At 44.5% G+C, this 25,046-nt stretch overlaps 5 protein-coding genes across 8 annotated transcripts in view; 2 read left to right on the top strand and 3 right to left on the bottom strand.

The window, feature by feature from the left end:
- ubr7 (ubiquitin protein ligase E3 component n-recognin 7) overlaps positions 1-493 on the bottom strand; it is a 17,268-nt gene extending 16,775 nt beyond the window's left edge. Inside the window, exon 1 of one of the 3 annotated variants that reach the window (XM_076112104.1) lies at positions 360-493. The gene's annotated coding sequence lies outside the window, so the exon portion shown is untranslated. Of the gene's footprint in view, positions 1-89; positions 248-359 lie in introns of those variants that run through there. The other 2 variants (XM_076112102.1, XM_076112105.1) reach the window with 2 other exon arrangements.
- A 24-nt stretch (positions 494-517) lies between these two features.
- On the top strand, positions 518-4,300 carry LOC142971545 (uncharacterized). Of its 2 annotated transcripts, none has more exons than XM_076112099.1 (2): positions 518-730; positions 899-4,300. In XM_076112099.1, the coding sequence occupies exon 2, from the start codon at positions 1,658-1,660 to the stop codon at positions 2,684-2,686; it is 1,029 nt and encodes a 342-aa protein (XP_075968214.1). In that variant the 5' UTR covers positions 518-730; positions 899-1,657; the 3' UTR covers positions 2,687-4,300. The 2 variants fall into 2 exon arrangements, with proteins under 2 accessions (XP_075968214.1, XP_075968215.1); XM_076112100.1 differs by having other exon boundaries at positions 518-817.
- A 7-nt stretch (positions 4,301-4,307) lies between these two features.
- Positions 4,308-7,164, bottom strand: tmem251 (transmembrane protein 251). Its single transcript, XM_076112101.1, has 2 exons — positions 7,066-7,164; positions 4,308-5,138 (listed from the first exon to the last, which is right to left on the bottom strand). Exon 2 carries the CDS (start codon positions 5,128-5,130, stop codon positions 4,744-4,746), a length of 387 nt encoding a protein of 128 aa, XP_075968216.1. The 5' UTR covers positions 5,131-5,138; positions 7,066-7,164; the 3' UTR covers positions 4,308-4,743.
- Positions 7,165-8,698: 1,534 nt separating this feature from the next.
- On the top strand, positions 8,699-11,942 carry LOC142971572 (E3 ubiquitin-protein ligase TRIM50-like). The gene is made up of 5 exons (XM_076112140.1): positions 8,699-8,710; positions 10,181-10,411; positions 11,366-11,388; positions 11,487-11,584; positions 11,671-11,942. The coding sequence occupies exons 1-5, from the start codon at positions 8,699-8,701 to the stop codon at positions 11,940-11,942; spliced, it is 636 nt and encodes a 211-aa protein (XP_075968255.1).
- A 1,480-nt stretch (positions 11,943-13,422) lies between these two features.
- Positions 13,423-23,839, bottom strand: LOC142971598 (ankyrin repeat and SOCS box protein 2-like). The gene is made up of 9 exons (XM_076112175.1): positions 23,550-23,839; positions 18,849-18,959; positions 17,896-18,065; positions 17,658-17,813; positions 16,916-17,161; positions 16,077-16,248; positions 14,763-15,330; positions 14,427-14,580; positions 13,423-13,780 (listed from the first exon to the last, which is right to left on the bottom strand). The coding sequence occupies exons 1-9, from the start codon at positions 23,837-23,839 to the stop codon at positions 13,644-13,646; spliced, it is 2,004 nt and encodes a 667-aa protein (XP_075968290.1). The 3' UTR covers positions 13,423-13,643.
- Between the last annotated feature and the right edge of the window lie 1,207 nt (positions 23,840-25,046).

The following is a 25,046-nucleotide window of genomic DNA, read 5'->3' as shown; positions in this document are numbered from 1 at the left end:
AGTCCGTTAGCACTTAGCATCAGTTAGCTTCAGTAAACACGTGAAGTGGTGCTAACGGTGTTAGCTGCGTGAATACAACACACACTTACCGAGTAAAACTGTTCGATGACTGTAAACCAATAACCTGATCGATAATTAACTATTAATAATCAGCCCGTCGTGTCTTTGTTATGAACCATTAGCTGCTGCTGCTGCTGCTAGCTGGTCATAACAACTTCCGCTTCCGGGGTCAGAGGTTACCATGTTTAAAAAGGAAATCATTACAAAATCAATAATCAATACAAAATCAATAATATAACTGAGTTAAAAATAAACTTCAGTGACGTGATGGTGAAACATAAACGTTAATGACGTCATACCGTGCTGTGGTCACACCTTTATCGATCCTCACTGCTCTAATTATCCCTGTTCTATGACTATGTTTATACAACTAAAACCATTCTTATGAAACATTATTGAGCCTCTTCTACTTCCACCACTACACAAAATAAAGACTTCCGGTTTACGTAAGAAACAACGTGATGACGACAGATGAGAGCCGTAGTAAAGATGGCGGCCGTGAGTGTTGTCGCAGAGTTGAGATTCAGAGACGGACAGAGAGAGAAAATCAGCGTTAAGGTGGAAAATAAACTTTGTTCTCTGATCAGCGGACTTCATGAGCTGAACGCAAACGTGTCACAGCTCCTTAGCAAGCTGGTGGAGCGGGAAAAAACCGGAGCATGCGCAGAAGGTGAGCTATGTGCTGCTAACTGCTAACAGTCAGGTAAACACAGTGGTACACGTCAGGGGTAAACAGACGGACCGTTACACGTCAGAGGTAAATAGACGGAGTGTTACGAGTCAGTTATTTGAAACCACACTAGTTTGTTCTGATTCACCTGTGTTTTACCTGCTGTAGGTGAGGAAGACGATGAGGACAGTGATGAAGGAGACGACGAGCCTCAAAGCTCTTACCTACAACCTCCAGCTAAAAGATCCAAAACCTGAAACACCTGAGGACAAAACATGTGAAACACACAAGGACACTTCACCAGTCATCAGAGGACACCTGAAACACCAGAGGACACTTTGAAACACCTGAAGACGGTGTTTTATGTTTAGATACATTTGGGAGGTCAATATTTATAATAAATGTTTAATTTCATTTAGCCTCTTCATTCATTCTGCCAAACTGTCTTAAAATGTTTTTCAGAGTTTCCAACTTCGGTTATTTTATTTTGATGACTAAATTTACTAACTCAAAGTGTATAACATTATAATTAACACATATCATGACAATCATACATTACATTACATTAGTCATTAAGCAGACGCTTTTCTCCAAAGCGACTGACAATAAGTGGATTCAACATAGGTATTCAAGAGAACTACTAGTCACCAGAAGTCATAAGTGCATCTCCTTTAAACAAGCATCTAAGAGCATAAACCAGAGCAGAAGTACAGAAACAAACGTCAGGAAGTCTGCTGCTGCAGCTCTAAACAGGCTATATTGTTGTAGAATCAGAACTGTTTATTGGCAAGTACGATACACATACGAGGAATTTGACTTGGTGAATGGTGCATAACAATAAACAATGAACACAGTGCAATAATCAAGACATAGGTAGAAGATATATTTGGGGCCCCAGGTTGTTTGCAACACGCACCAAATGTTTGTATGATTTTCTCTTGTATAAGTTTCACATTTGGACAACATCTACCTAATAAGTCAGACTTTGATGTGAAAACATTTGCAGAGCCCATGGTCTCTAGGTGTCATTGTGACATCCTTCCTTTAAGGAGAATGGCTGTCTCATCCCTTATTGGGAGGCAAAGTCAGTTAATGTATCTGTATCGGGCCCAATGTGTCCAATGTACAGTATCTCTCTACACAACATCTCTGGGTTCTGTTATTTGCTCGCATGACTTCTCTTACCATTGTTATGCCGATGACACCCAGCTGGTCTTGTCATTTCCCCCCGGTGACACTCAAGTGGAGGCACGCATCGCTGCGTGCTTGGCTGACATCTCGAAGTGGATGACGACACACCACCTGAAGCTCAACCTGGACAAAACCGAGCTACTGTTCCTCCCGGGGAATGGTTGCCCGCACCGAGACCTGTCCATCACCATTGATGATACCGTGGTGACGCCAACTCGGACTGCGAGGAACCTGGGTGTGACCCTGGACGACCAACTGTCATTCTCAGCAAACATTGCATCAGTTACACGCTCCTGCAGATTCCTGCTCTACAACATCAGGAGGATTCGCCCCTTCCTCACTGATGAGACGGCGCAGGTGCTCATCCAGGCTCTTGTCATCTCCCGCCTGGACTACTGCAACTCACTACTTGCCGGAGCCCCGGCGTCGGCCATCAGACCTCTGGAGCTTGTCCAGAAAGCTGCAGCTCGCCTGGTGTTCAATCGCCCCAAGTTCTCCCACACAACTTGCCTTCTCCGTTCTCTACACTGGCTCCCTGTAAGAGCTCGCACCGAGTTTAAGACTCTGGTGCTAGCCTACAGGGCAGTGAAAGGAACAGCTCCTTCCTATCTCCAGGCCACGGTCAAGCCCTACACCCCCCCCCCCCCCCCGACCACTTCGCTCTGCTGCCTCAGGGTGATTGGTTGCCCCGTCGCTCAGCGGTCCCTGCGGTCGATCGACCCGGTCGCGGCTGTTTTCTGTCCTGGCCCCACAGTGGTGGAATGAAGTCCCCACTGACGTCAGGACAGCGGAGTCGCTGCCCATCTTTCATCAGGCTGAAACCTCACCTTTTCAAGAATTACTACCCCGAGCCTTCCACTCACCACTTATTGTATTCGTATACCCGTCTTCAGCTTCCCTCTCTCCTCATCTTCTCTCCTTTGTCCAACTTTTCACTCCACTGAATTTATTTGATAGCTTTAGTTACTAATAGATTCAGATTATTAGTACAAAGTATAATTCAGTGAGTAAATGATTATGCTAGCCAGCAGTATAAAAAGTAAAAAGGGTTTGAAATGAGTCATGTGTGGCGAGCTAACGGCTAACGCTCATTGGGCGGTTAGAGTCCCTCTCCTTCCCGTTTCCCCCATGGCGCCTTATTTTTGGAAAAAATGTATGGAAGTCAACGGAGAGACCAAAGCTTTTCTGATCCCCGTTGAATTGTGCCATAAATTACACAGATGACGTTGGTCAATCTAGAACAGGGATTCCCAAAGTGTGGCGCGCGAGAGGAAACATGTAATGGTGGTCTAATGGTGTAATAATTAATATGAAATATAATTTTTAAAAATGCACTTCAGCTCCTGCCACCAGACTGTCTTTTACGTACACACTAGCTAGCCTAGCTTGTGCAGCTAACTTCATTCATTCAGCAACATTCATGCAAATATGATAAACTGGCTGAAATCGGGAAAACTGTCAGGTGGGACATCTGAAGCTATCAGTCATAAAAGAGGAGAGGGACAGAGAGAGAGAGAGGAATCGGAGAGATGCGTTGGGGAGAGACCGGGAGAAGAAATCGAACGGGAGTCAGAGAAGGAGGAGACCGAAAAGGAGGAAGGGATAGCACAGACAAATCGGGAGCACATGGGCCCATCGCGGAGTCAAGGTGAAAAAAGAGGAAATATGATGAAAATGATCTCGGTCTGGGCTTCACTTGGATTGGCTGTGCAGATTGCCCAAAGCCACAGTGCGTGGTGTGCAGTGAGGGCTTCATATCTGGTCACAGAATAGCAAGAAAGGGGCTACCTCACAATCGCTGAAGACGTGTGCTTGCCAGCTGCCAAAGAGATGGTGGAATGTATGATTGGAGAGAGAAGCAAAAAAGTTGGACATGATCCCGGTGTCCAACAACACTGTGTCGCGCTGCATCGATGCTTTGTCCGAAGACGTCCTGGCTACATTAGTCGGTTGCGTGAAGAAGAGTGAGTTTTACTCTCTGCAAGTAGACGAGCCTACAGATGTGGCTAATCTGGCCAATCTTCTGGTGTACGTCCGTTATCTTTTCGAAGGCACGATGCAGGAAGATTTTTGGGGGTGCGTGAACCCGGCCGGGATGTAGAAGGGGGTGCGTGGCCTAAAAGGTTTGGGAACCACTGATCTAGAAGATCAGTTTGTTGAAGAAACTTTTAGTTTAGTCTGAAACAGCTCGGTGAACTTCATCTCTTAAAGTTGTGATTAAGGTCGTGTCTCTTGATAAACTGACCCTTTCTCCAGCGTCCTTCCCTCCTTGTCCACTTCGTGCAGCAGTTGCTGGAGACAGGAAGTGATTCTCCGACAGCATGAAGCTGGTAACCTGCTGTTCTGTCTCTTATCACTCATTAAAAATCTTTAGAAAAACTTCACATTGTTGTTTTTTTTTCCATTTTATTGATGTAATAAAGTTAACATGGTTACCAGTGTGTGTCATGTGACTCATCTTATTAAATACAACAAAGTGCTGTGATTGGCCAGCAGCTGTCAGGTCTCAATGTTAAACTAACTACACATACAGTAAACATCCTCCAGCCAATCACAGCACAGGATTCTCTAACAGGAGAATGATTGACAGCTGGAGACTGATCTCAACAGTCGACGCTCAGGGCAGTAGTGTTGGTTCTGAAAGACAAATTCAGGGCAGTCTTGACATCAGCTCCTGACTGACAGACTGGAGGGTTCAAAGGCACACAGGAAGTGACATCACAAACCACACAAACAGTTATGTCTTGTCTGAGCAGCGAGCCTCTCTGATTGGTCGTCCTCTACGTGTCGATGAGCGGCGGGCCTCTCTGATTGGTCGTCCTCTACGTGTCGATGAGCGGCGGACCTCTCTGATTGGCCGGTTTGCGGGTGCCTTGGCGGCTGCAGAGCAGGGCGAGGCAGACAGGAAGGACGCAATAACCGACCGCTCGAGGGTCGGCTCTCGTGCAGGAGAACAGGAAGAGGAAGAGCTGCAGGTATGGCAGCAGGAAAACCGACGCCCATATCCAGACAGGAAGTGGTGGCAGGTGAGCACTAACACGGTGAGACCAGCTGATGGCGAGGGGTGGAGCCGACGGGCCAGCCGCGCCTCTCTGCACGAGCTCCAAACTGAAGCTGTGAACCTCAAAGACGTAGTACACCGCCATGACGCTCAGCAGCAAGTAGAGAGCCACACCCACCCAACCCATCCGCTGACGGAAGTTCATCATCCTCCATTCTGTGAGAGAAACAATCAATATGTTCAATACGTCATCAATACTGCAAGTAATTAATTTCAATAATCAATAAGTTATCCTATCCGCTGACAAAAGGTAACCATCCTCCATACTGAAAAAAGAATCAATCAATCATCAATATGTGAGCAATACATCATCCATACCGAAAGGAATGTCAATCAGTAATCATTATGATCGACAAGCAATACATCCACCTTAGAGTAAGGAAAAAACAATCAACAGTCAATACATAATCAATATATCATACATAGTGTGTTAAGTAGCTACAGCTGACCTGTAGGTTCACTCTGTGCCTCCATTCAGTTCATTACTGTTTTAACTGTTATGTAGTTTTATATCTGATTGAGTTAGTTTATGGTTATAGACAGTGGCGGCTGGTGGAACATGTTCTAGGTAGGGCCATCCTATCAATGTCAGCAAACATCCCAGTATGATTTAATGCAAAAAAATGAAAGTATCAAACACGCATCACTACTTCGCAGTTAAATATTTAACATTTATTCCAACACGAAAAAAAGCAGTATATAACACTTATATAATATAATATAATATAATATAACATGTTTATTTATTGAGATGCCCCTATGGACCTTGTTATAGGAGGTAAAGATCAGGAGAAGTAAACATGAAGTGTAATTATGAATACTGATGTTAAATTAAACTATGATGAGTTTTCACTGTTAATTTAACATCTCAATTACATGTTGATGCCTCCATGACCAAGTTAAGCAGATGAGACTGAGGACAACTATGTAGAAGAAAAGATGTTCACTTTGCCTAATATGTAGCTTGACAGAGTTCTCCATGTGTGTCCTGGTGTTCTCATGTTTCCTTACCTCCTCATCCCTCACTCCCTACCCTGGTGTTCTCATGTTTCCTTACCTCCTCATCCCTCACTCCCTACCCTGGTGTTCTCATGTTTCCTTACCTCCTCATCCCTCACTCCCTAACTGTCCGTGCTGGATCTGTCCCCGTTGTTTTAAAAAGCTAAATACGTTATTAGCATGACGTCATCCAGCTAGCCAAACCTGTCTGGTGTACAGCTAGTACAGAAGCTTCATGTACTGCTTCCCTTTCCCGCTAGTCTGCTGTCTGATTGTGAGGTCAGGCTGATCTGATATCAGCTCTTTGGTCTGCAGAATCTCCGCCAAAGTTCTCCTCTCAAACGAGACCTGGAGGAGTAGTGCTCGCCTGTAGAGACTTCTCCTGACGAGAACGCGCAGCTAGGGGGGCCAAATCGTTTTGGCCCCACACTGAATCTATTTGAGGGCACTGATTGGCTAAATTGTATGTCACTTATTTATATCTTCAATCAGCAATTGGCTAAACTGCTTCATAGACCCGCCTCTTTTGGGCCAAAACGATTTGGCCCCCCTAGCTGCGCGTTCTGAGACGTGTAGTGCACACAGGCGGAGAGGACGAGCAGGAAAAGCATATATTGAGCAGATATCATATTTTACACATATTACTGGGTACATTCCATAGTTCAAAAACACAAATATTGACAATTTGTATAATTTATGATTATTATAATTTTCTTTTGTGTGGCTCAAGGTGGGGCCCCATGGCCCTCTATTGACCAGCCGCCACTGGTTATAGAACTGTTGGAAGTCTGTAAGCAGTCCGTCGGCCGTCTGTGGGCAGCCCGTTGGTCGTCTGTCCTCTGTCCTCTATCCTCCTGTCCTTTAGCCTTCTGTCTTCCTGTTCTCATTCCTCTAGCCAATTGTCCTCTGTCCTCTAGCCAGCCCGTTAGCAGTCTGTTAACCCGATTAGCAGTCTGTTAGCAGCCTGTTAGCAGTCCGTTAGCAGTACTTTAGCCTGTTAGCAGTCTGTTAGTCTGTTAGGGTTATTATTCTATAGGTTATTACCTCATTACCCACTAATGCTCGTGTATTTATCAGCTCTTACCTTCCTTCGCGCTGATTCTTTCAAACTAAAATGCTGCTGTATGGTCGTCAGAGCACAGTCGATCTCTGGAGGTCCCGGATGTCTACTCTTTTCCTGTTGTGTCACCTGATACCATGAATAACGTCATTCTCAAGCATCACTGTTTGTCACTTTAAAGGGCCAGTGTGTAAGTTTTAGTGGCATCAGTACCCTCACAGAACTACGGTCAGGTTGAGACAGTTATCTTTAGGAGCGACTCTTATCAATACTAATAATCTAATATGTTTATAGAGCAGCAACAGTTATATTCAAACCAGCAAAGTCACTTTATAAAGTCATTATTATCTCTCTGGAAACAAATGTAAAATATTAATAAAATAAATCAATTTATAAAGAATAAAATGTCATGTCATGTCCTCTAGCCCCCTGTCCTCTAGTCTCCTGTCCTCTGTCCTTTAGCCTCCTGTCCTCTGTCCTCTAGCCGATTTTCCTCTGTCCTCTATCCTCTAGCCTCCCGTCCTCTCCACGACTGCATGACCCCAGGGCATGATGGGACTTGCGCTGACGTCATGATCACGTGGGCAACGATAACCTCACGAGAGCGGGGTGGCCGCAGATTTTAGAGCCAGGTGCTGCAGTTGCACTCCACTGACTGCGTGACCCCAGGGCATGATGGGAAACTTCTTGCTGTCTTCGGATCAAAGAGCTGATTCGCTCTTAGATTTTCTTTAGTGGAAAAGGTGGGCGACCGTGGCTCACTGGGTTAAGAGGGTTGTTTGGTGACCACAACATCGGCTGTTCAAGCCTTGGCCTTTGACGTGTCATGTGTCGCCTGTCAAAGACAGCCCACTGCTCCCCATGTATAGGGATGGGTCAAATGCAGAGACAAATTTATCCTTAATTAAGAGGATAAATATAGTATAAAAAAATGTAAATCCTAATTTTCTGTCTAATTGTAATACTTAACGCTAGATTGTTGGCTATTAGTCTCATTTTGTGCAATAACAATAATAATATATAAGGTTATTTATTTAGCATCTGTAAATAAAGATATTTATTGAGAAAGCCTACATCCTACTTGATGTCAACATGTTCTCAGTCAGAGCACTGAATGTGTCCATCGATTAATGATTGTGAAGCATCACAAAACGTATTAAAAGAAAAGCACAATTGTCACTGATGGAAACTTGCAGCGCTGCTTTTCCTCTGTGTGTAGCCTGTTTATGTAGCTGTGATGTTTGGACAGTTGGTTCAGTTTTTAAATCAGACTCATGTGCAGTGCTAACGAGTTTGACATTTTGCCACTCCAGAAGCAGAGAGGATTTACTGTTTGAAATACTACAATCATTTTTAAGAATCCATCAAATGCGGATAGCGGTTCATTTAGTGTGGGTCCATGTTGGAGTCGATGGCAATGAGAAGGCGGATAAAGCAGCAAAAAGGGCTTTGAAGAGTGGGAGAAATAACGTTAATGTAAATATAAGTAAGTCAGAAGCTAAAGTGGTGATTAAGGGACAAATCAAAAAGATATGTCAGAACGAATGTAATAAAGGGAGTAAAGGAAGATATCTGTTTAAAAATAAACCATTGGTTGGGAGGGCAGGATCTAGTGGACAAACTAGAAAAGAGGAGACGATTATGACAAGACTAAGGAATGGCCATACTGGTCTGAACAGTTCCCTCTATGTTATTAGAAAGCATAATAATGGAAAGTGTACATTTTGTGGAGAAGAAGAAACCGTGGACCATGTTTCATTGTCCTGTCAGAGGTACGAGTGAGCGAGAGAAGTTTTGAAAAAGGTCTAAGAGAGATTGGAGAGGAAAGCTTTAGTGACAAATGTTGGAAACTTTTTCTGGAATATTTAGAGTCAACAACACTAATGAATAGAATTTGAGAAAGAAATGTATTATTATAAATTGTTTCTATTTTATTTTTTCTATATGTATATATATATATTTATTTATATACATATCTTTATTCATTTACACACATATGTATATGTATGTGTGTGTATATATGTATGTATTTATTTTCGTTTGGTTGTCGTATTAGAGTCCTTAGTCCACACTCCAGATCAGTGGGAGGCGGTAATGCACCCGAAAGCTGTTTGCCAACCGCCAAAAAAAGCAAAAGAAAGAAGAAGAAGAAGAAGCAGGCGGCTGAAAACGGTCCGACTTGAACATAGTTCTTTGTCAACGCCCCTTTCTACGTCCGCCTGCTCTCGTCTGCTTTCCAGGCGAGGCGCAGATCAACTCGAACGAGCCTAATATTTTATGGATGAGAGACATGAGAGCTGAAAATGGCTGAAAATGATGCCAAACTGCTTTATTACGATGTATTGAACACTCTTAGTGATAAAGCAAGTGAATATATAGTTAACATATAGTTATATAGTATATAAAATTAGAATAGAGCAGCGCAAAAGCTGGTTCCAAAAATGAGAATTCGGCTTGAAACTCCGTACTCAGACCTCCTATTATGCTGACCTGCTTCACTCAATCAAACATGTTGTGCTATGACTGTGGCGTATTTTTAGGCTTGGATATGCATTATTTCAAATAAATATTTTCAATACAAGTGCTTTTTTTTCAGGCAAACCTGAAACTTTTCAATTTGAGCTGTGTGCCATCTTCATTCACTATTAACCAGTAACATATACACAATATTTACATATCTGAACAAGTGTATCACAAGTTTTACCTGTATTATACCATCAAAATTATTAAAATAGTCCTTGTAGTTAAAAAAATAGTCTTTTTAGTATGGGTATGCAATTTTCGAGCAGAGGCCTAAAAATAGGGCTAGGGTATTAGAGTTAACCTACAAACACAGTTTGATCCTCTGTCAAGCTAAGAGCCTGAAGACCCTCATTGACCTCAGTTGTTCACATGTGACAGACGTTTAACCCCCCCCCCCCCCCCCCCACCACCACACACACATAATACACACCAGCATTAGCACTCACAAAAACACTCACAGAGCAAGGCTTGAATTTCTGTTTTCTGATATACTCTTGATTTTACCCTTTTCTTTATAATGTCATTGTCATGCTTTGGCATTATTGTGCTGCATTGTACGTTCACACAATTAGGCTGAATCGAATGGGATCTTACCTGCTGCTCTCTATCCAATCAGAACGAGTCTGACGTGCTGAAATGGGTGGTGAGGAAGGAGTTTGATGAACTGTGGCGCTGCCTGGAGGTGGAGGAGGCTGGGTTCATGCAGCAGGTGGAGACCTCAACTGCCGTCCTCATCTCGTCGCTCCAGAACCAGACGGACAAGTTAAACCTGAACCTGAACCGGCTGCAGGAGGCCCAGAACACCCTACAGGACCTTAGCAATGAGGGCCACCTGGGCTTCATCATGGTACTGTCGGTCTGTTGCGGTCTGGGATCAGTCCGGTATGTAGTGAGGGAGACCTGGACTTCATCATGGTACTGACGGTCTGTTGCGGTCTGGGATCGGTCCGGTATGTAGTGAGGGACACCTGGACTTCATCATGGTACTGACGGTCTGTTACGGTCTGTGATCGGTCCGGTATGTAGTGCGGGACACCTGGACTTCATCATGGTACTGATGGTCTGTTACAGTCTGGGATACGGCGTGGTCCGGTATGTAGTGAGAGCTAGCACATGAGTACAAAGTGTGTCTGCTTTCCCTGAGACCATTGGGACAGTATTGATCACAGTTCCTACCTTGTTACAACCAAACAAAAAGCAGACAAAGATGTATCTGATTGAATAAGGCCCACTGTGAAGTCACTCACTGAATGTTTACTCTAGTGGTAGTCAGAAACTCTCTTTTCATTTCTCAGTATTTTATGCAAAAATAACAATTATACAAAAGTTTTCTTTTTCTCAAAGAAATCTGTTAACAAGTGACGTTTTAAATACAAAGTGTTCAATTTTAGACTGCAGTTCTTTTCAATTTGAATGAACTTTTTGGTCTGAACCGTCTCAGGGCGGCAGACTACATTTAACATATTGACTTTCACGTGTGGGTTGGGCTCTAAAGACAACTGTATCCGTTCAGGCATCACATTATTCTCTTCACTGTTTTACTGGAAGGTCATTTGGTGTTGACACAAAAGCGTCCCAACCGACCCCGCTGTCTCCTACTGTCTGTAATTATTCCAGACAAAATTAATGACAAGATGTTTGAATCCTATCAATATCATTGAAGATGTTTGGCAGGAACATTGAAATTTGAGGGTTTAAACTGGTGCTAAGAAATATAAACTGATCAATTGTCTTTCTGATCAACAGTCCTGAGAGATTATTGATCAGATCTGAAATAAGATCTTTCTCTTTCTTTTTACAGAAGTACGGATCGATCGCTCCAAGGTAACGAAACAAACAAAAACACGTGTCATCAATTAAGTGGTTTAGTGATAAAACATTCAGTGATAACGATTAAACTCTTCTCTTCTCCTCTTTCTCAGGTTCAGAGAGATTCAGGAGCTCCAGCAGAAGGAGAAGAACATCTTCAGCTCTCTGAACTTTAAAACTGGTTTCAACCACAACCCGAAGCAAAAAAGAAGTCTGACTTTCCTATATAAAATTCAAAAGATTTTCCTCAACACTGGTCCCACAGAGCATATTAGTCAAATTAGTGCTCTTCCAGAGGTCTTGGTCTGTCTGTCTTACTTCTTCTACCTCTTCTTCTTCCTCCAGCACCAGAGCTGATGAGGCTGGATCCTCAGACTGCTCACCCGATGTTGGAGCTCCATCATGGGGACACAGTGGTGAGCTGTGGGACTCTGCTGCGGAGGCTTCCTGATAATCCAGAGAGGTTCAGTTACAATTACTGTGTCCTGGCCAACCGAGGCTTCTCCTCTGGGAAACACTACTGGGAGCACCTCCTCCTCCAGCCTCACAAGGAGCACCTCCTCCCCTAGCCTCACAAGGAGCACCTCCTCCCCCAGCCTCACAAGGAGCACCTCCTCCTCCAGCCTCACAAGGAGCACCTCCTCCCATAGCCTCACAAGGAGCACCTCCTCCCCCAGCCTCACAAGGAGCACCTCCTCCCATAGCCTCACAAGGAGCACCTCCTCCTCCAGCCTCACAAGGAGAACCTCCTCCTCCAGCCTCAGCCTCTTGAAATACACATTTACAAAAATAAAATAAATTTACTGATAAACAAACTGATCCAAAAAGAGTTTTCAGATCAGTGGAAGCATAAAACACATTTATTAAACTGGTATTTGTCATTTAACTGAAAATAATAAAATGTATTTGCATCATACAGACTTTACTTCATACTTTTGCCTCGTGATATGTTTCAGTTTGAATGTGTTACATTAAATGTATGAAGTCATTATTGTTAAGACATTGTTAATAATAGATTAATGAACAATAAGAGGAGCAGTGATCAAACACTTTGTCTGCAGCTGAGAGTGAAACTGTTGTGACGGCCCGGCCTCTAACACCAGTCGTGGCTGATTACCTGATGCAGAGCACCTGGTCCTGGAGCATAAAAGCCTTGCTCCAGTGCTGCTCTGACCTGGTCTTTCTCCGGCGTACGTGGAGTGATCTCTGCCAGTGGCCACACGGCCACACACACACACACACACACCCCTTTATTTAGTTAAAAATAAATACGTTACTTTACCACCATCCCTTGTGTCTCGTCCGTATTTGTCATGGCCTAGGAGCTGGGTTATGACAAATTGGGGGCTCGTCCGTCTTTTTTCCCATTTTATGCCGTGACTTCTAGGTAAGATTTGGGAACGTGTCGTTTTTGGCAATTGGTACTTAGTCGTGCGGTTTTGAATTTGTTTGCTCACAGCGTTTCGTTTGGGTCAACTAAACGGTAAAAACTGTCTGAAGATTGGGTTTCATCGTAAACTACGTTTGTGGGGTCAGATTGAGATTTGGTGTGCGTGTGCATAAAAGTTAGTTTGGAGCGCTGTCAGCGCGTTCCTTTGTTCCTTTGTTTACTGGTGCCGCCGGTAAACGTAGCTGCTCGTGTGAGTATTGATTCGAGGGAAAGGACAACGGTTTTGGGATAGCTCTACGGGGTAAGTTACGTGTTTTTTGCACAATATTTATTTTGTGGTCTTTTCGGATATTTCTGGATGTTGTAGAGAGAGGAGGTTCGTGATGTTTCTGCTGCAGCGTGCCCAGATGACTCTTGCAGGTTGCTCTGCGCGTTCTCTATCAAAGTGGTGCGGAGTGTTCCCTTGTAGACTGTAGCGACGTTCCCCTTTGGGTTCGTTGAGCTGGTTTTGTGTAGTGCTGTGGCCTAAGAAAGCTTCTGTTTGTTTATAGAAAAGTATGAACTCACACACACCAAGAAATAAAGACTGCAGATATAAAATGTGTTACAATAAAAAACTAATACGTTTTAAGTTACATCCTTTATAGAGGGAGCTGGAGACATCTGGTACATTCAGTGATTTCAACAATTATCTTTTAGTTTTAATATGAAAGATGATAACCAAGATGCTGCAGGAACATCAGCTTCAACCAGCTCATCATCCAGGAGAAATCTACAAAGACTTGGAAAATGTTAAAGTCCTGGATTTACTCACAAAAAACAAAGCAGACTATAAATAAATACTAGCAATAGCCTCCTTTTAGTGTAAACACATCAAGTTTCAGTCCTCCACAGGTCCTTGCTGGTGCTGCAGGAAGCGGATCAGACCACCAGGCAGCGGCAACTTCTTCAAACGCCGCCGACCAACCAGCTGCAGAACCTGAAGCCTGCAAAGCTGCAGCAGTGGGCGAGGAGGAGCTGAAAAACAACAAAATAATAACCTGTGACATCACTGAAAAACCACAACAACAAACAGTGAGTTCACTGGGAAACTATGAGACAAACTGGTAACATCACTAGAAACTATGAGACAAACTAGTGACATCACTAGAAACTGGTAACATCACTAGCAACTGAGACAAACTGGTGACATCACAAGAAACAGACAAACTGGTGAGATCACTAGAAACTATGAGACAAACTGGTGACATCACTAGAAAGTATGAGACAAACTGGTGACATCACTAGAAATTATGACACAAACTGGTAACATCACTAGAAACTATGAGACAAACTGGTAACATCACTAGAAACTATGAGACAAACTGACATCACTAGAAACTATGAGACAAACTGGTGACATCACTAGAAACTATGAGACAAACTGACATCACTAGAAACTATGAGACAAACTGGTGACATCACTAGAAACTATGAGACAAACTGGTGACATCACTAGAAACTATGAGACAAACTGGTAACATCACTAGAAACTATGAGACAAACTGGTGACATCACTAGAAACTATGAGACAAACTGGTGACATCATTAACACTTTTTTACTGACATATTTATTGGGGGATCATCTAATAGGTTTTCAGTTGTTTATCAGTTATTGACTCACCTGCTTTATCCTTGATGGCGCTCCAGCCGGAGTAACTGTCCAGGTGTTCCATTATTCTGGAGCAGAGAGTCACATGACCAACGTAGTCCAACAGGACGTCAATGATTGGCCCCGCCCACCGACAGATACTCGGGGCCGAAATCATCTCACAGAACTGTCAATCAATCAAATAACCGTCAATCAATCAAATAACTGTCTTCTTTTCACATTGAAACTTTTTGAATCGCTGTAGTAAATAAAGTTGCGTTTAACTTAAACAGTTTAAACTTAGTTGACTTTTCCTTGAACTCCATTGTGTAGTTCTATATTTAAACGTTTTAAACAGATTCGGGTCACCTGAACGCCGCCCCTTTGCTGGGGGACTCTGTCGGTTCCGGGGAGGTCCTCTGATCGCGTGGTTTTGATTGATGGATGCAGTCGGTTACCATAGATACAGTTGAAGCAGGACAGGGCGTGGCCTCCGTGGTCCAGCAGGTACTTGAACATAGGCAGGTACTTCATGGAGAACATGTAGACAGCGGGGAAAGTGGTGGGGTGTGTGGTGATGGAAGTGTTGATGTCGGCTCCGTGCTCCACCAGCATGGTGACGGTCTGGATGCAGCCCAGTCTCGCCGCCACCAACAGCGGCCTGAACAAGTCGAGGTTTGGGTCGGCACCGGCCTCCAGCAGCATGTGCACTGCGTCGATATTGTTGTTGATGACGGAGAAGTAGAGTGCCGTGCTGCGGCGGTCCTGGTACAGCCTTGATCGTTCTTCAGACAGCTGAGCGTTGACGTCGAAGCCCGCCTTGATCAGAACCTCCAGGACGTCATCACGGTTACGCTCAGCGGCCAGGTGGAGTGGGCTGATACCAGTCCGCCGGACTCTGGTCTTACTGGTGGCTGAGATCAACATGGAGACGATGCTGGAAACAGGAGACATTCCAGGAAGTAGATGAGACCGACCCTGAGAATTTCTGTCATGCTCATTATTATGATTCTTCTCTGAGCATATTATGACACCTTTGTTTGATTCTTCGTGAACTGTTATATTCCCGCTTGGTCAGCATGCCTTTGGGGGACATTTTATGCTGCGTTTTATTTCCATTTTGGGAGATTTATCCTGCTGCTGCTCAGGGCAGATGCCCTTCAATTACAAATCTCCCTGTAGAGTCAAGACATTATCATCACACCTATCTGTTTGTAATATACAATTCTCTTTTTTTAATTCACGTGTCTCTCCTGATTGAATTGGGTTACACATAGTTGCCTGCTGGCTGGTTCTGGATCGGGTTAGAGGTGAATGATGGGTTTCCAATGATGGTATAAGGGTTAGAGTTATATTTAAAAAAAGGTTTGGCCTTAAAAGATTTGAGGCTGGGACGATCCCAGTCCCCTTTTAACTTCATGAACTAATATAATTTAAGCCTGATTTTAGAAAATACAATTTTCCAATTTTCTGTTTTTCAACTGATATTTTAGAAAGGTTAAGTGTTACACTGATCATCATCCATGACACCCAGCTCTATATAGCTGTTGATTCAGATGAGCCTCTTCACTCTCTACAACACTGGCTGTGGTCTGGGGGACTTGATTTCCCCCAAACCTACCAACTCTCTTAGATGGGTTCTGTTGTTCATAAAATATGGCAGACAATAGTCAGAGTGCCTACATGTCACTTCCTCTCTGAGCGGCCACATGAAGCGGTAATAACCCGGTCTTTCCAGGTATGTTGGCGTTAGCGTTCTGAGAGAGGAGGAGCTCCACAATTTCTTCATGTCCATTTTTAGCAGCTTCATAGAGAGCGGTTGCTCCATCAGCAGCCTGACCATTAAGGTCTGCACCTGTAGGGAGACAGGGAAGGGTTCAGGGGTCAGAGGTCAGGATTCCAAGTTGGTACAATGGTTATCAAAGTGGAAGGCTTATGTCATGGGAAGCAAATCTTCTAATATTATAATATATTATTTGATTCTGTCCTGGAAGAGAGATCTCTCCCCTGTTTTTTCCCTTTCAATGAGGTTTTTTTTTTTGAGGGGAAGTGTTTCCTGTTCCGATGTTCCTGTTGTTTGCTGTACAGATTGAAAAGTCCTCTGAGGCAAATTCATCATTTGTGATATCGGGCTATACAGATAAAATTGAATTGAATTGTTGACTTCATGAAGGACACTACAGTGTGTGTCAATGTACTGTTTCCATCACAGGAACTTTTTCACAGGAACACGAATCTTTTGAGGAACTCAGGAACTATACCTGTGTTTCAACCAGTGGAACCAGGCACTAAATGTAGTTCCTGAAAGATGGTCTCAGATGTAAAAGAAGTCCCTGCTCCCTTAATTCCAATGGATAGGGCTTCAGTGATCTCTCTGCTGCTGCAGAAGTGATGAGCACTACTCTGCCAGGTGTAATTGAACTAAACTGAAATTTATTCTGTGATTATTCTGTGCTCTTTCTTCTACACACTACTACGGATACAGTAGAAGAAGCAGTAGAACAATAAGATAAACGTCGTACTGTGTTTGAGGAGGAGGCGCAGGGCGGCGAGCTGCCCGCTCTGAGCTGCATTGAACAGCGGTGAGATGCCGAAAATGTTGGAGAGGTTGTGTTTAGCTCCAGCCTTCAGCAGCATCTCACAGATCTCCACGTTGTTTCGACATGCGGCTTCGTGCAGGGCGGTGCAACCCCAAATACAGTGAGTGTTCACCGCTACACCATGGTTCAACAACGCTGCCACCATCGCAGGGATGTTCCTCTCACAGGCTGCAGAGAAAGAAAACAAGAGTTTATTGAAGTAAAACATCCTCATTACTTTCTCCAGCTTCTGTCTACACCAGCTGAGTCCAGATGACAACTTATAATAAATATAAATATTTTTCTTCTTGGGTTCTTATAACTCCTTAAGACCTTCAGAGTTATTACCAAGAACACTCCAAGCTCTCAGATTAGCTCAAACATAGTGAAGGTCAACAGAGAACCGCTGTTCAGAAACAGAGCTCAACATATTTGGTATCAAGAGGTACTCACAGTTCAGGTGGTGGGCTTGGGAATCAGTTGGTATTCTGTTTTGCCAATAAAGGCAAAGCACTATTAAATATATATAAAATAAAGAGTACCAAATTCAAATCATTTTGTATCCTGCAAATAGTAGACAACTGATTTATTTTTTTAAAGATAACACAGCTCCCCAGTCAGTTTATGACATGAGTTCATGTCAATATTTTATTGGGACTCTGACTTCACTTTCTGTAAGATTCACCTCTGTAAAGAGGAGTCTCTTTGTCATAGTTTGGGATGTTGGCGTCTACACCATTTTCCAGCAGCACCTGAACACATCGCAGCTGGTCTTTGCTGACAGCAACCAGCAGCGCTGATTCACCGCGCTCCGTTCTTTTGTTTATCATCCCCGGCTGAGCTGGGCACAAAAACACAGAAAGTACTTCTTTGGATTTTGTTGTGATGTGTCGGTTTCTATGTGTGTGTGTGTACAGATCTACCTGACAGCAGTAATTGCAGACAGGTGTCCTGACCAAACCACGCCGCCTGGTGGATCGCCAGCCATCCCGGTTTATTCGGCAGCATCAGGTCTGTTCCCAGAAGCACCGCCAACGCTTTCACTCTGCTCGCATCACCGACACGGATCGCTTTGAACAGAGGCTCCTCCTCCCTGCAGGGAAAATACCCATGAGCCACCTGTCTCAGCTGACCTCTCCATCCTCACCTGTCTCACCTCACCTCTCCATCCTCACCTGACCTCTCCATCCTTACCTGTCTCACCTGACCTCTCCACCCTCACCTGTCTCACCTGACCTCTCCACCCTCACCTGTCTCACCTCACCTCTCCACCTTACCTGTCTCACCTGACCTCTCCATCCTCACCTGTCTCACCTCACCTCTCCATCCTCACCTGTCTCACCTCACCTCTCCACCTTACCTGTCTCACCTGACCTCTCCACCCTCACCTGTCTCACCTGACCTCTCCACCCTCACCTGTCTCACCTGACCTCTCCACCTTACCTGTCTCACCTCACCTCTCCACCTTACCTGTCTCACCTGACCTCTCCATCCTCACCTGTCTCACCTGACCTCTCCACCTTACCTGTCTCACCTGACCTGTCCATCCTCACCTGTCTCACCTGACCTCTCCATCCTCACCTCTCCATCCTCACCTGTCTCACCTGACCTCTCCACCTTACCTGTCTCACCTCACCATCCTCACCTCACCTCTCCACCTTACCTGTCTCACCTCACCTCTCCATCCTCACCTCACCTTTCCTGATTCTCAAACACACCCAAAATATGAACCAACAACTCTTCACATCACAACTTCAGCCAGTTGTTAATATTATAATTGTTACCTGCTCCGTTCACTCTGATATTTTCTAAGATGCAACAGGTGATACAGGTAGTTCCTCATCCAGAGATGGTTTATGAACAGAACTTGACTCACTCTTCAGGTTCTGGAGCGATGAGAACGAGAGTGCCGTCAGCTCTGCGATACTCCACCATGCGCTTCCCAGAACCCGTCATGAAGTGACTGACCGTCCCATCAAACATCTTCCTAAGTCAGGATCACAAAGACAACAGCCTATCAGAGCACAGAGACTGACACAACATTGAGGCACCTTTTTGATGCAAGTAAACTTCTGTCTTCACAGGAAGATAGGTTGAGGGGAAAAATAGGACAAGAGCATATTTGTCATTAACATGAGTGACTAACGACTTGAACACTAATAACTCTAAGACAAGACTATAGCTGGCTATTGGCAATGATTTCCCAAATCGATTTGATTCTGATTCACAAGGTCCCAATTCAATATTATTTGTAATTCAATATCAATTCACTTAGAGATATTTCAGTTCGTGCTGGGTGGTACACCTAATCTTCTGATATATTGTTTTAAATTTCTAGTGAAATATACATTTTTCATAAACAACCACACCAGAGAGAAGCTGCGAAGAACCCTTCGGCTGGGAAAGTTTTATTTGCATTGAGAGGAAACTCTAATAACTGCGTACCCTTCTCACTCATGGTATAACTTTTTAACACAACAGTTAATATCAATTAATAACCCACAACTAACTCTTCAACAGCATAAAACACTATGGCACACAACTAATTGTGACACAAAAAAAAATGGAATAATTGAATAATTTTACATTCACAAATTTACACAACTGAACGGCATGCTGGGTAATGTTACAGCTGCTAGCTAGTAGCATAACAGTCTGTTAACAGCAGGGAGAGGCTCCGTCACTGCTGCAAAATCAAGAACAGAAAAGAGAGATGGAGGATGAAGAAAGAGAGGCGGAGATGCACTTAAAGAAAAAGAGGAGCTGAGTCTGCTGTTTGGAAGTTTTTTGGTTTTTAAATATCCAACTTAGCCATTGTTTTTGCCAGTGGTTCTAAAACTAGCAACATCAGTCACCTCAGCACAAAACGTCTGAAGATGGAGAGAACGATTACAGTCGTTAGATTCAAGGGCATCAGTAGCGCCAGTGAAACATCCATCCATCCATCGTCTTCCACTTATGGGAGCCAGGTTGCTTAGGGCATATTCCAAATGTCTCTCTCGCCAACAACGCTTTCCATCTCTTCCTGGGGAAACCCAAGGCGTTGCATTTCGTGACCATTCCATGATACTGGGCTAGAATAGCGACTGAGATGGATTACACATGGATTACAAAACAAAATGGCCACTGGGACTTCTGGGTTTGCAAAACTGGATCCATGCAGGACTCTCATCAACCAGACAGAAGGATAAAAAGATACATCTGATGTGAAAAAGAATAGAATAAATCACCAGCAATTGCTAAAAGAAACTAAACCTCTTCAATCTAACTACTGAGTAGAATCAGAATCAGAACCATTTATTGCCAAGGTATGTTGCACATACAAGGAATTTGACATGACGGGTGGTGCATAACATTAAACAATCAACAACAATCAACACAGTGAAAAAAGTAGGAACATATTCAAATTTACAGTAAAATATAAAATAAAGTGCACAAATGAACAGATAACAGGACTATAAACTAGTGAGATGTAAGTGTAATGTAAAGTGTCGAGTGTGTTTAAATAAGAAACAGAGGGGATTTGCAGGGGACTGACCGATAGGAAATTGTCCTGGGGATGTCAGAGTCAGTGGGGGTCCCGGGCTTTGTTGATGAGCCCGACTGAAGACGGGAAAAAACTGTTCATGTGGCGTGAGGTCTTGGTCCTGATGGACCGCAGCCTCCTACCAGATGGAAGGGGCTCGAACAGTTTGTGTCCAGGGTGAGAAGGGTCGGCTACAATCTTTCTTGCTCGCTTCAGGGTCCTTGAAGACCCTCGGCGAACTGCAGAGGGTCCAGGAGTGGGTCGGTGAGGGTTTTTAGGTGGGACAGGACAAGGAGCTCAAAAGACTTCATAACCACAGAGGTCCGGGCGACGGGCTGTAGTCGTTAAGTCCTGCGATCCTTGGTTTTTTGGGGACGGGGATGATGGTGGAGACCTTGAAGCAGGCTGGTACGTGGCATGTCTCCAGGGAGGTGTTGAAGATGTCTGTGAACACCGGAGACAGCTGATCAGCACAGTGCTTCAGGGTGGAGGGGGAGACAGAGTCTGGGCCGGCTGCTTTGCGGGTGTTCTGTTTTTTAAAAAGCCTGTTGACATCTCTCTCCAGAATAGAGAGAGTAGTCACTGGGGAGCGGGGGGGGGGGGGTGGTACATGGGTGGTACAGAGGCATGGGCCCCCTGCCGCGCTGGGGGCGGGGGTCCTGGGGGGTGGGGCACTGGGATGGGTGGTACAGAGGCATGGGCCCCTGCTGGGCTGGGGGAGGGGGACCTGGTGGTCTGGGGCTGGTTGATGGAGCTGTGGGGGATGGAGTCAGGGCTGTCCCATTGTCTTTCAAAATGACAGTACTCGTTCAGCTTGTCTGCCAGGCGGAGGTTGTTCATGGAGTGGGGGGCTTTAGGCTTGTAGTTGGTGATCTGCCTGAGGCCTCTCCAGACAGAAGCAGAGTCACTTGCTGAGAGCTGGTGTTGCAGTTTCTCAGAGTACAGTCGTTTAGCGTCTCTCACTGCCTTGCTAAACCCGTACTTTGACTCTTTATGGGGGTGACAGTGGCTCACTGGGCTCACTGGGTTAAGAGGGTTGTCTGGTTGTCTGGTAACCGCAAGGTCAACGGTTCGATCCTCGACTGGGACGTGTCATGTGTCGAAGTGTACCTGAGCAATACACTGAACCCCAGGCTCCCCGGGTTATTGGCAGACCGCTTCAAATGCAGAGACAACTTTCCCCCTTAACGGGATCAATATAGTATAATAAATTAAAAAATTTAAATGTATACATGTCCTTGTCCCCACTCCTAAATGCCTGATCTTTGATTTCTGCAGCCTTAGCTGTCTGAGTTCAGCTGTAAACCAGGGTTTGTCATCGTTATAACTGGTGCTTGATGGAACACAGCTGTCCTCACAGCTGATGTATGATGTTACAGCCTCTGTGTACTCATCCAGACTGTTGGTAGCAGTCCTGAAAACATTCCAGTCTGTACAGTCTAAACACGCCCGAAGATCCTCCATAGCTTCACTGGTCCACTGCTGTGTTGTACACAGCACCAGCACCAAGGCCTTTTGTTTTTTATTGTTGTTCCTATCAGTCTGACACCAAAATGTCTGTAACATTGGCCATCAGCCCCCACCTTTGCTCATTCGGTATAAAGAAAGCATGTTCACTTTTTTCTTGGTTCTTCCTTACTGAGACTGTACGCATTCTGTTGTGATGATTGAACCTTCTCTGCGCAGAGAATAAATACTTAATTAAAATATTATTTATTTCAGCAGTAAAAGACTCACGCAAAGCGGGTATAGGAATATTTTCCACCACAATGTCCTCCCCACAGGTTTACAGAGCTTGAGTTTCTGCCTGTATGCAGGAATCAGATGGACCATGACGTGGTCAGAGAGTCCCAGTGCAGCACGAGGTACGGCGTGATAGGCCCCGCTGATTGTGGTGTAACAGTGATCTAGAATGTTCTCCTCTCTGGTTGAGCATTTAATAAACTGTCTGTATTTAGGTAGTTCATGGCTGAGGTTTCCTTTGTTAAAGTCACCAAGGACAATAACTAGAGAGTCCGGGTTGGTCCGCTCCACACACCGTATCTGGTCGGTGAGTGTCCGCTGTGCTTCCTGCACGTTGCTCTGAGGCGGCATGTAAACACCGATCAGGATGAATGAGGCGAACTCACGGGGGAGTAAAAGGGTTTACAGTTTATGAAGAAAGATTCCAGATCAGGAGAACAGTGCTGTAGAATCACTGTCACATCGTTGCACCAGCCACGTTGGTATAAAAACAGATTCCTCCACCCTTCGATTTGCCGGAGAGGTCCGTGTCGCGATCCGCTCTGAACAGCTGGAAGCCAGCCAGCTGAAGCACGGAGTCCGGAATCGATCCACAGAGCCAGGTCTCAGTGAAGCACAGAACGGATGATGAAGAAAAGTCTCTGTCTCTCCCAACCAGTAGCTGAAGTTTGTCCAGTTAGTTGCACAGTGAGCGGATGTTGGAGAGAAATATTCCCGGCAGCGGCGTATGAGAACCCCGTTTGCGAAGACACACGAGCGCGCCGGCACGTTTTCCTCTTCTACGGCGCTTCACTGCATGAGTTAAGGTGAGCGCACCTTTGACGAGAATGTCCAGTAATTCCACAGAAGTTAACAGAAAAGTTGAAAGTAAGTCCGCTGGAGTTGTTCCCCTGATGCTTACGAGCTCATCTCTGGTGAAAGAGCTCCGGGTATCACAGCAGAAAACTGAATTAACAACAAAAACAACACAATGAGCACCAACACACCGAGGCAGCCGTCCGCGGCGCCATCTTGGTGAACCCGAATTGGTAAAAAAAGATTTCAATTAATTTAAGCATTTGGTGCTTGAATTAAAATGGTAACTGGTTATTATTGAAGGAAATAAGAAAAAGAACATCATTATGACGGGTAAATATAACTTTTTACAGCACTGTACATGTCTTCTTTGTTTTAACCTTTTAAAACACACACTTAATCTGCCTAAATGATAGTGCGTTACGATGAGGACCAACATGAAGCCCTTCTCCACTGTCATCGTTCTCATACTCACAATATGGAGGATAATGAAAACTGTGTGAGATTACATACGGATCAGGAAGCTGTTCCCTCGGAGGATTTGGAGAACTGTAGTGTGCAGAGCTCTGGGCTGGAGTCGGATGCCTTGATTGATTAGTGGCTCTGGCTGCAGTATTCAGGCTGCTGCTGTCAGGTGGTGGAGGTGTGTTGGCAGTAGCAGAGGTGATGGCATTGGAGGCGTCACAGGGTGCGTCAGTCAGACTGCGCTCGATGGTGAGCTGCAGCAGCTCGTCATCATTCAGGTTACTGTACAGAGAATAATCCTCGAATGCTTCAGAGCGAGAGATGCTGGCTACTGCCATGATGGTGCTGTGGGGTAAGCGATGAACATCAGACAACAGCACTGACTTCATACGAGTATGTTAAGATAAAACACCAAACAACAGACAGCAGCACTGACTTCATACAAGTCTGTTCAATTAAAACACCAAACAGACGGCATCACTGACTTCATACAAGTATGTTAAGATAAAACACCAGACAACAGACAGCAGCACTGACTTCATACAAGTATGTTAAGACAAAACACCAAACAACAGACAGCAGCACTGACTTCATACGAGTCTGTTCAGATAAAACAGACAACAGACAGCAGCACTGACTTCATACAAGTCTGTTCAGATAAAACACCAAACAACAGACAGCAGCACTGACTTCATACAAGTCTGTTCAGATAAAACACCTGTTGCGCGCGGTGCCCCCGCACGCTTTCTTAATTTTAATTTTTAATTAATAAACAAAATAAATTATTTTAAAATTATTTTTTTATTTTTTATTATCAAAAATTATTTTTTATTTAATTTATTCACAATTATTTCTTATCAAAATGTTTTAATTTATCAAGAAACAAGAAGTAATAAATAAATAAGAGGCCTTTTGTTTGAAACGAACAAAAGTGGAACAAGGGGCTCTCAGCTGTGGATGCGCGAACTGAGAGGACCCTTGCCGGCGACGGACAGACCTGAGCTGCCGTCGGAGTGACCACGGATCCACGGCACTTGTGCCCCGCTGTCCGGTCACTCCCTGTGAGCGCCCCTGATTGCAACGAGAGGCTGCGAGAAGGGGGAGAAAGGCGGATTCCAGTACTCTCTCTATGTGAGTCGCTCACCTGGCCTACTGGGAGAGCGTGGCCGATAGCTCACCCCTCCCTGGTTTGCCTCAATGCCTCCGCTTAAGAGAACCTCGGACCGGTAGCTGATTTACACTAAATAGTATTTTATTTTAAATTTAAATTTATCCGTCCCTGCTCAGAGCCCAACAGATATAAAGCTCTTTTCAAAATCAAGCGGGACTTCTCCGGGTCTCTCTTCACTTATAGAAAACTGGTGTTAGTATCTGTAGATGTGTGTGCGCATAAAGTATGCAATCAGTTGTGTACCATGCTGGATCGCTGCAGACTTACCACAGGGGCTGGGCTGTCTCTCCCTTAAGAGAAGCCCTCTCCTCTCTGAGTTCCCAAAACAGTTGAAGAAAAGAGTCGGTCGGAAAAAGTTAAAAAAGTTCCTTATT

This window comes from Anarhichas minor, unplaced genomic scaffold, assembly GCF_050575085.1.
Source record: "Anarhichas minor isolate MPS153535 unplaced genomic scaffold, ASM5057508v1 ptg000047l, whole genome shotgun sequence".
NCBI classification, from domain to species: domain Eukaryota; kingdom Metazoa; phylum Chordata; class Actinopteri; order Perciformes; family Anarhichadidae; genus Anarhichas; species Anarhichas minor.
Note: the sequence above shows the minus strand (reverse complement) of the source record. Positions and strands in the feature narration are given on the sequence as shown.

Bases quoted from the DNA above. Each gene is read 5' to 3' on its own strand.
- LOC142971545 (XM_076112099.1), top strand. From the start codon at position 1,658: ATGATTTTCTCTTGTATAAGTTTCACATTTGGACAACATCTACCTAAT.
- tmem251 (XM_076112101.1), bottom strand. From the start codon at position 5,130: ATGATGAACTTCCGTCAGCGGATGGGTTGGGTGGGTGTGGCTCTCTAC.
- LOC142971572 (XM_076112140.1), top strand. The intron at 10,412-11,365 runs GTACTGTCGGTC...TTCTTTTTACAG, and splicing joins GCCACCTGGGCTTCATCATG to AAGTACGGATCGATCGCTCC. The intron at 11,585-11,670 runs GTCTGACTTTCC...GCTCTTCCAGAG, and splicing joins CAACCCGAAGCAAAAAAGAA to GTCTTGGTCTGTCTGTCTTA.
- LOC142971598 (XM_076112175.1), bottom strand. From the start codon at position 23,839: ATGGCAGTAGCCAGCATCTCTCGCTCTGAAGCATTCGAGGATTATTCT. The intron at 18,960-23,549 runs GTATGTAATCTC...ATCCTGACTTAG, and splicing joins AGGGAACAGCTTCCTGATCC to GAAGATGTTTGATGGGACGG. The intron at 16,249-16,915 runs GTACGACGTTTA...GTCTCCCTACAG, and splicing joins GCGCCTCCTCCTCAAACACA to GTGCAGACCTTAATGGTCAG.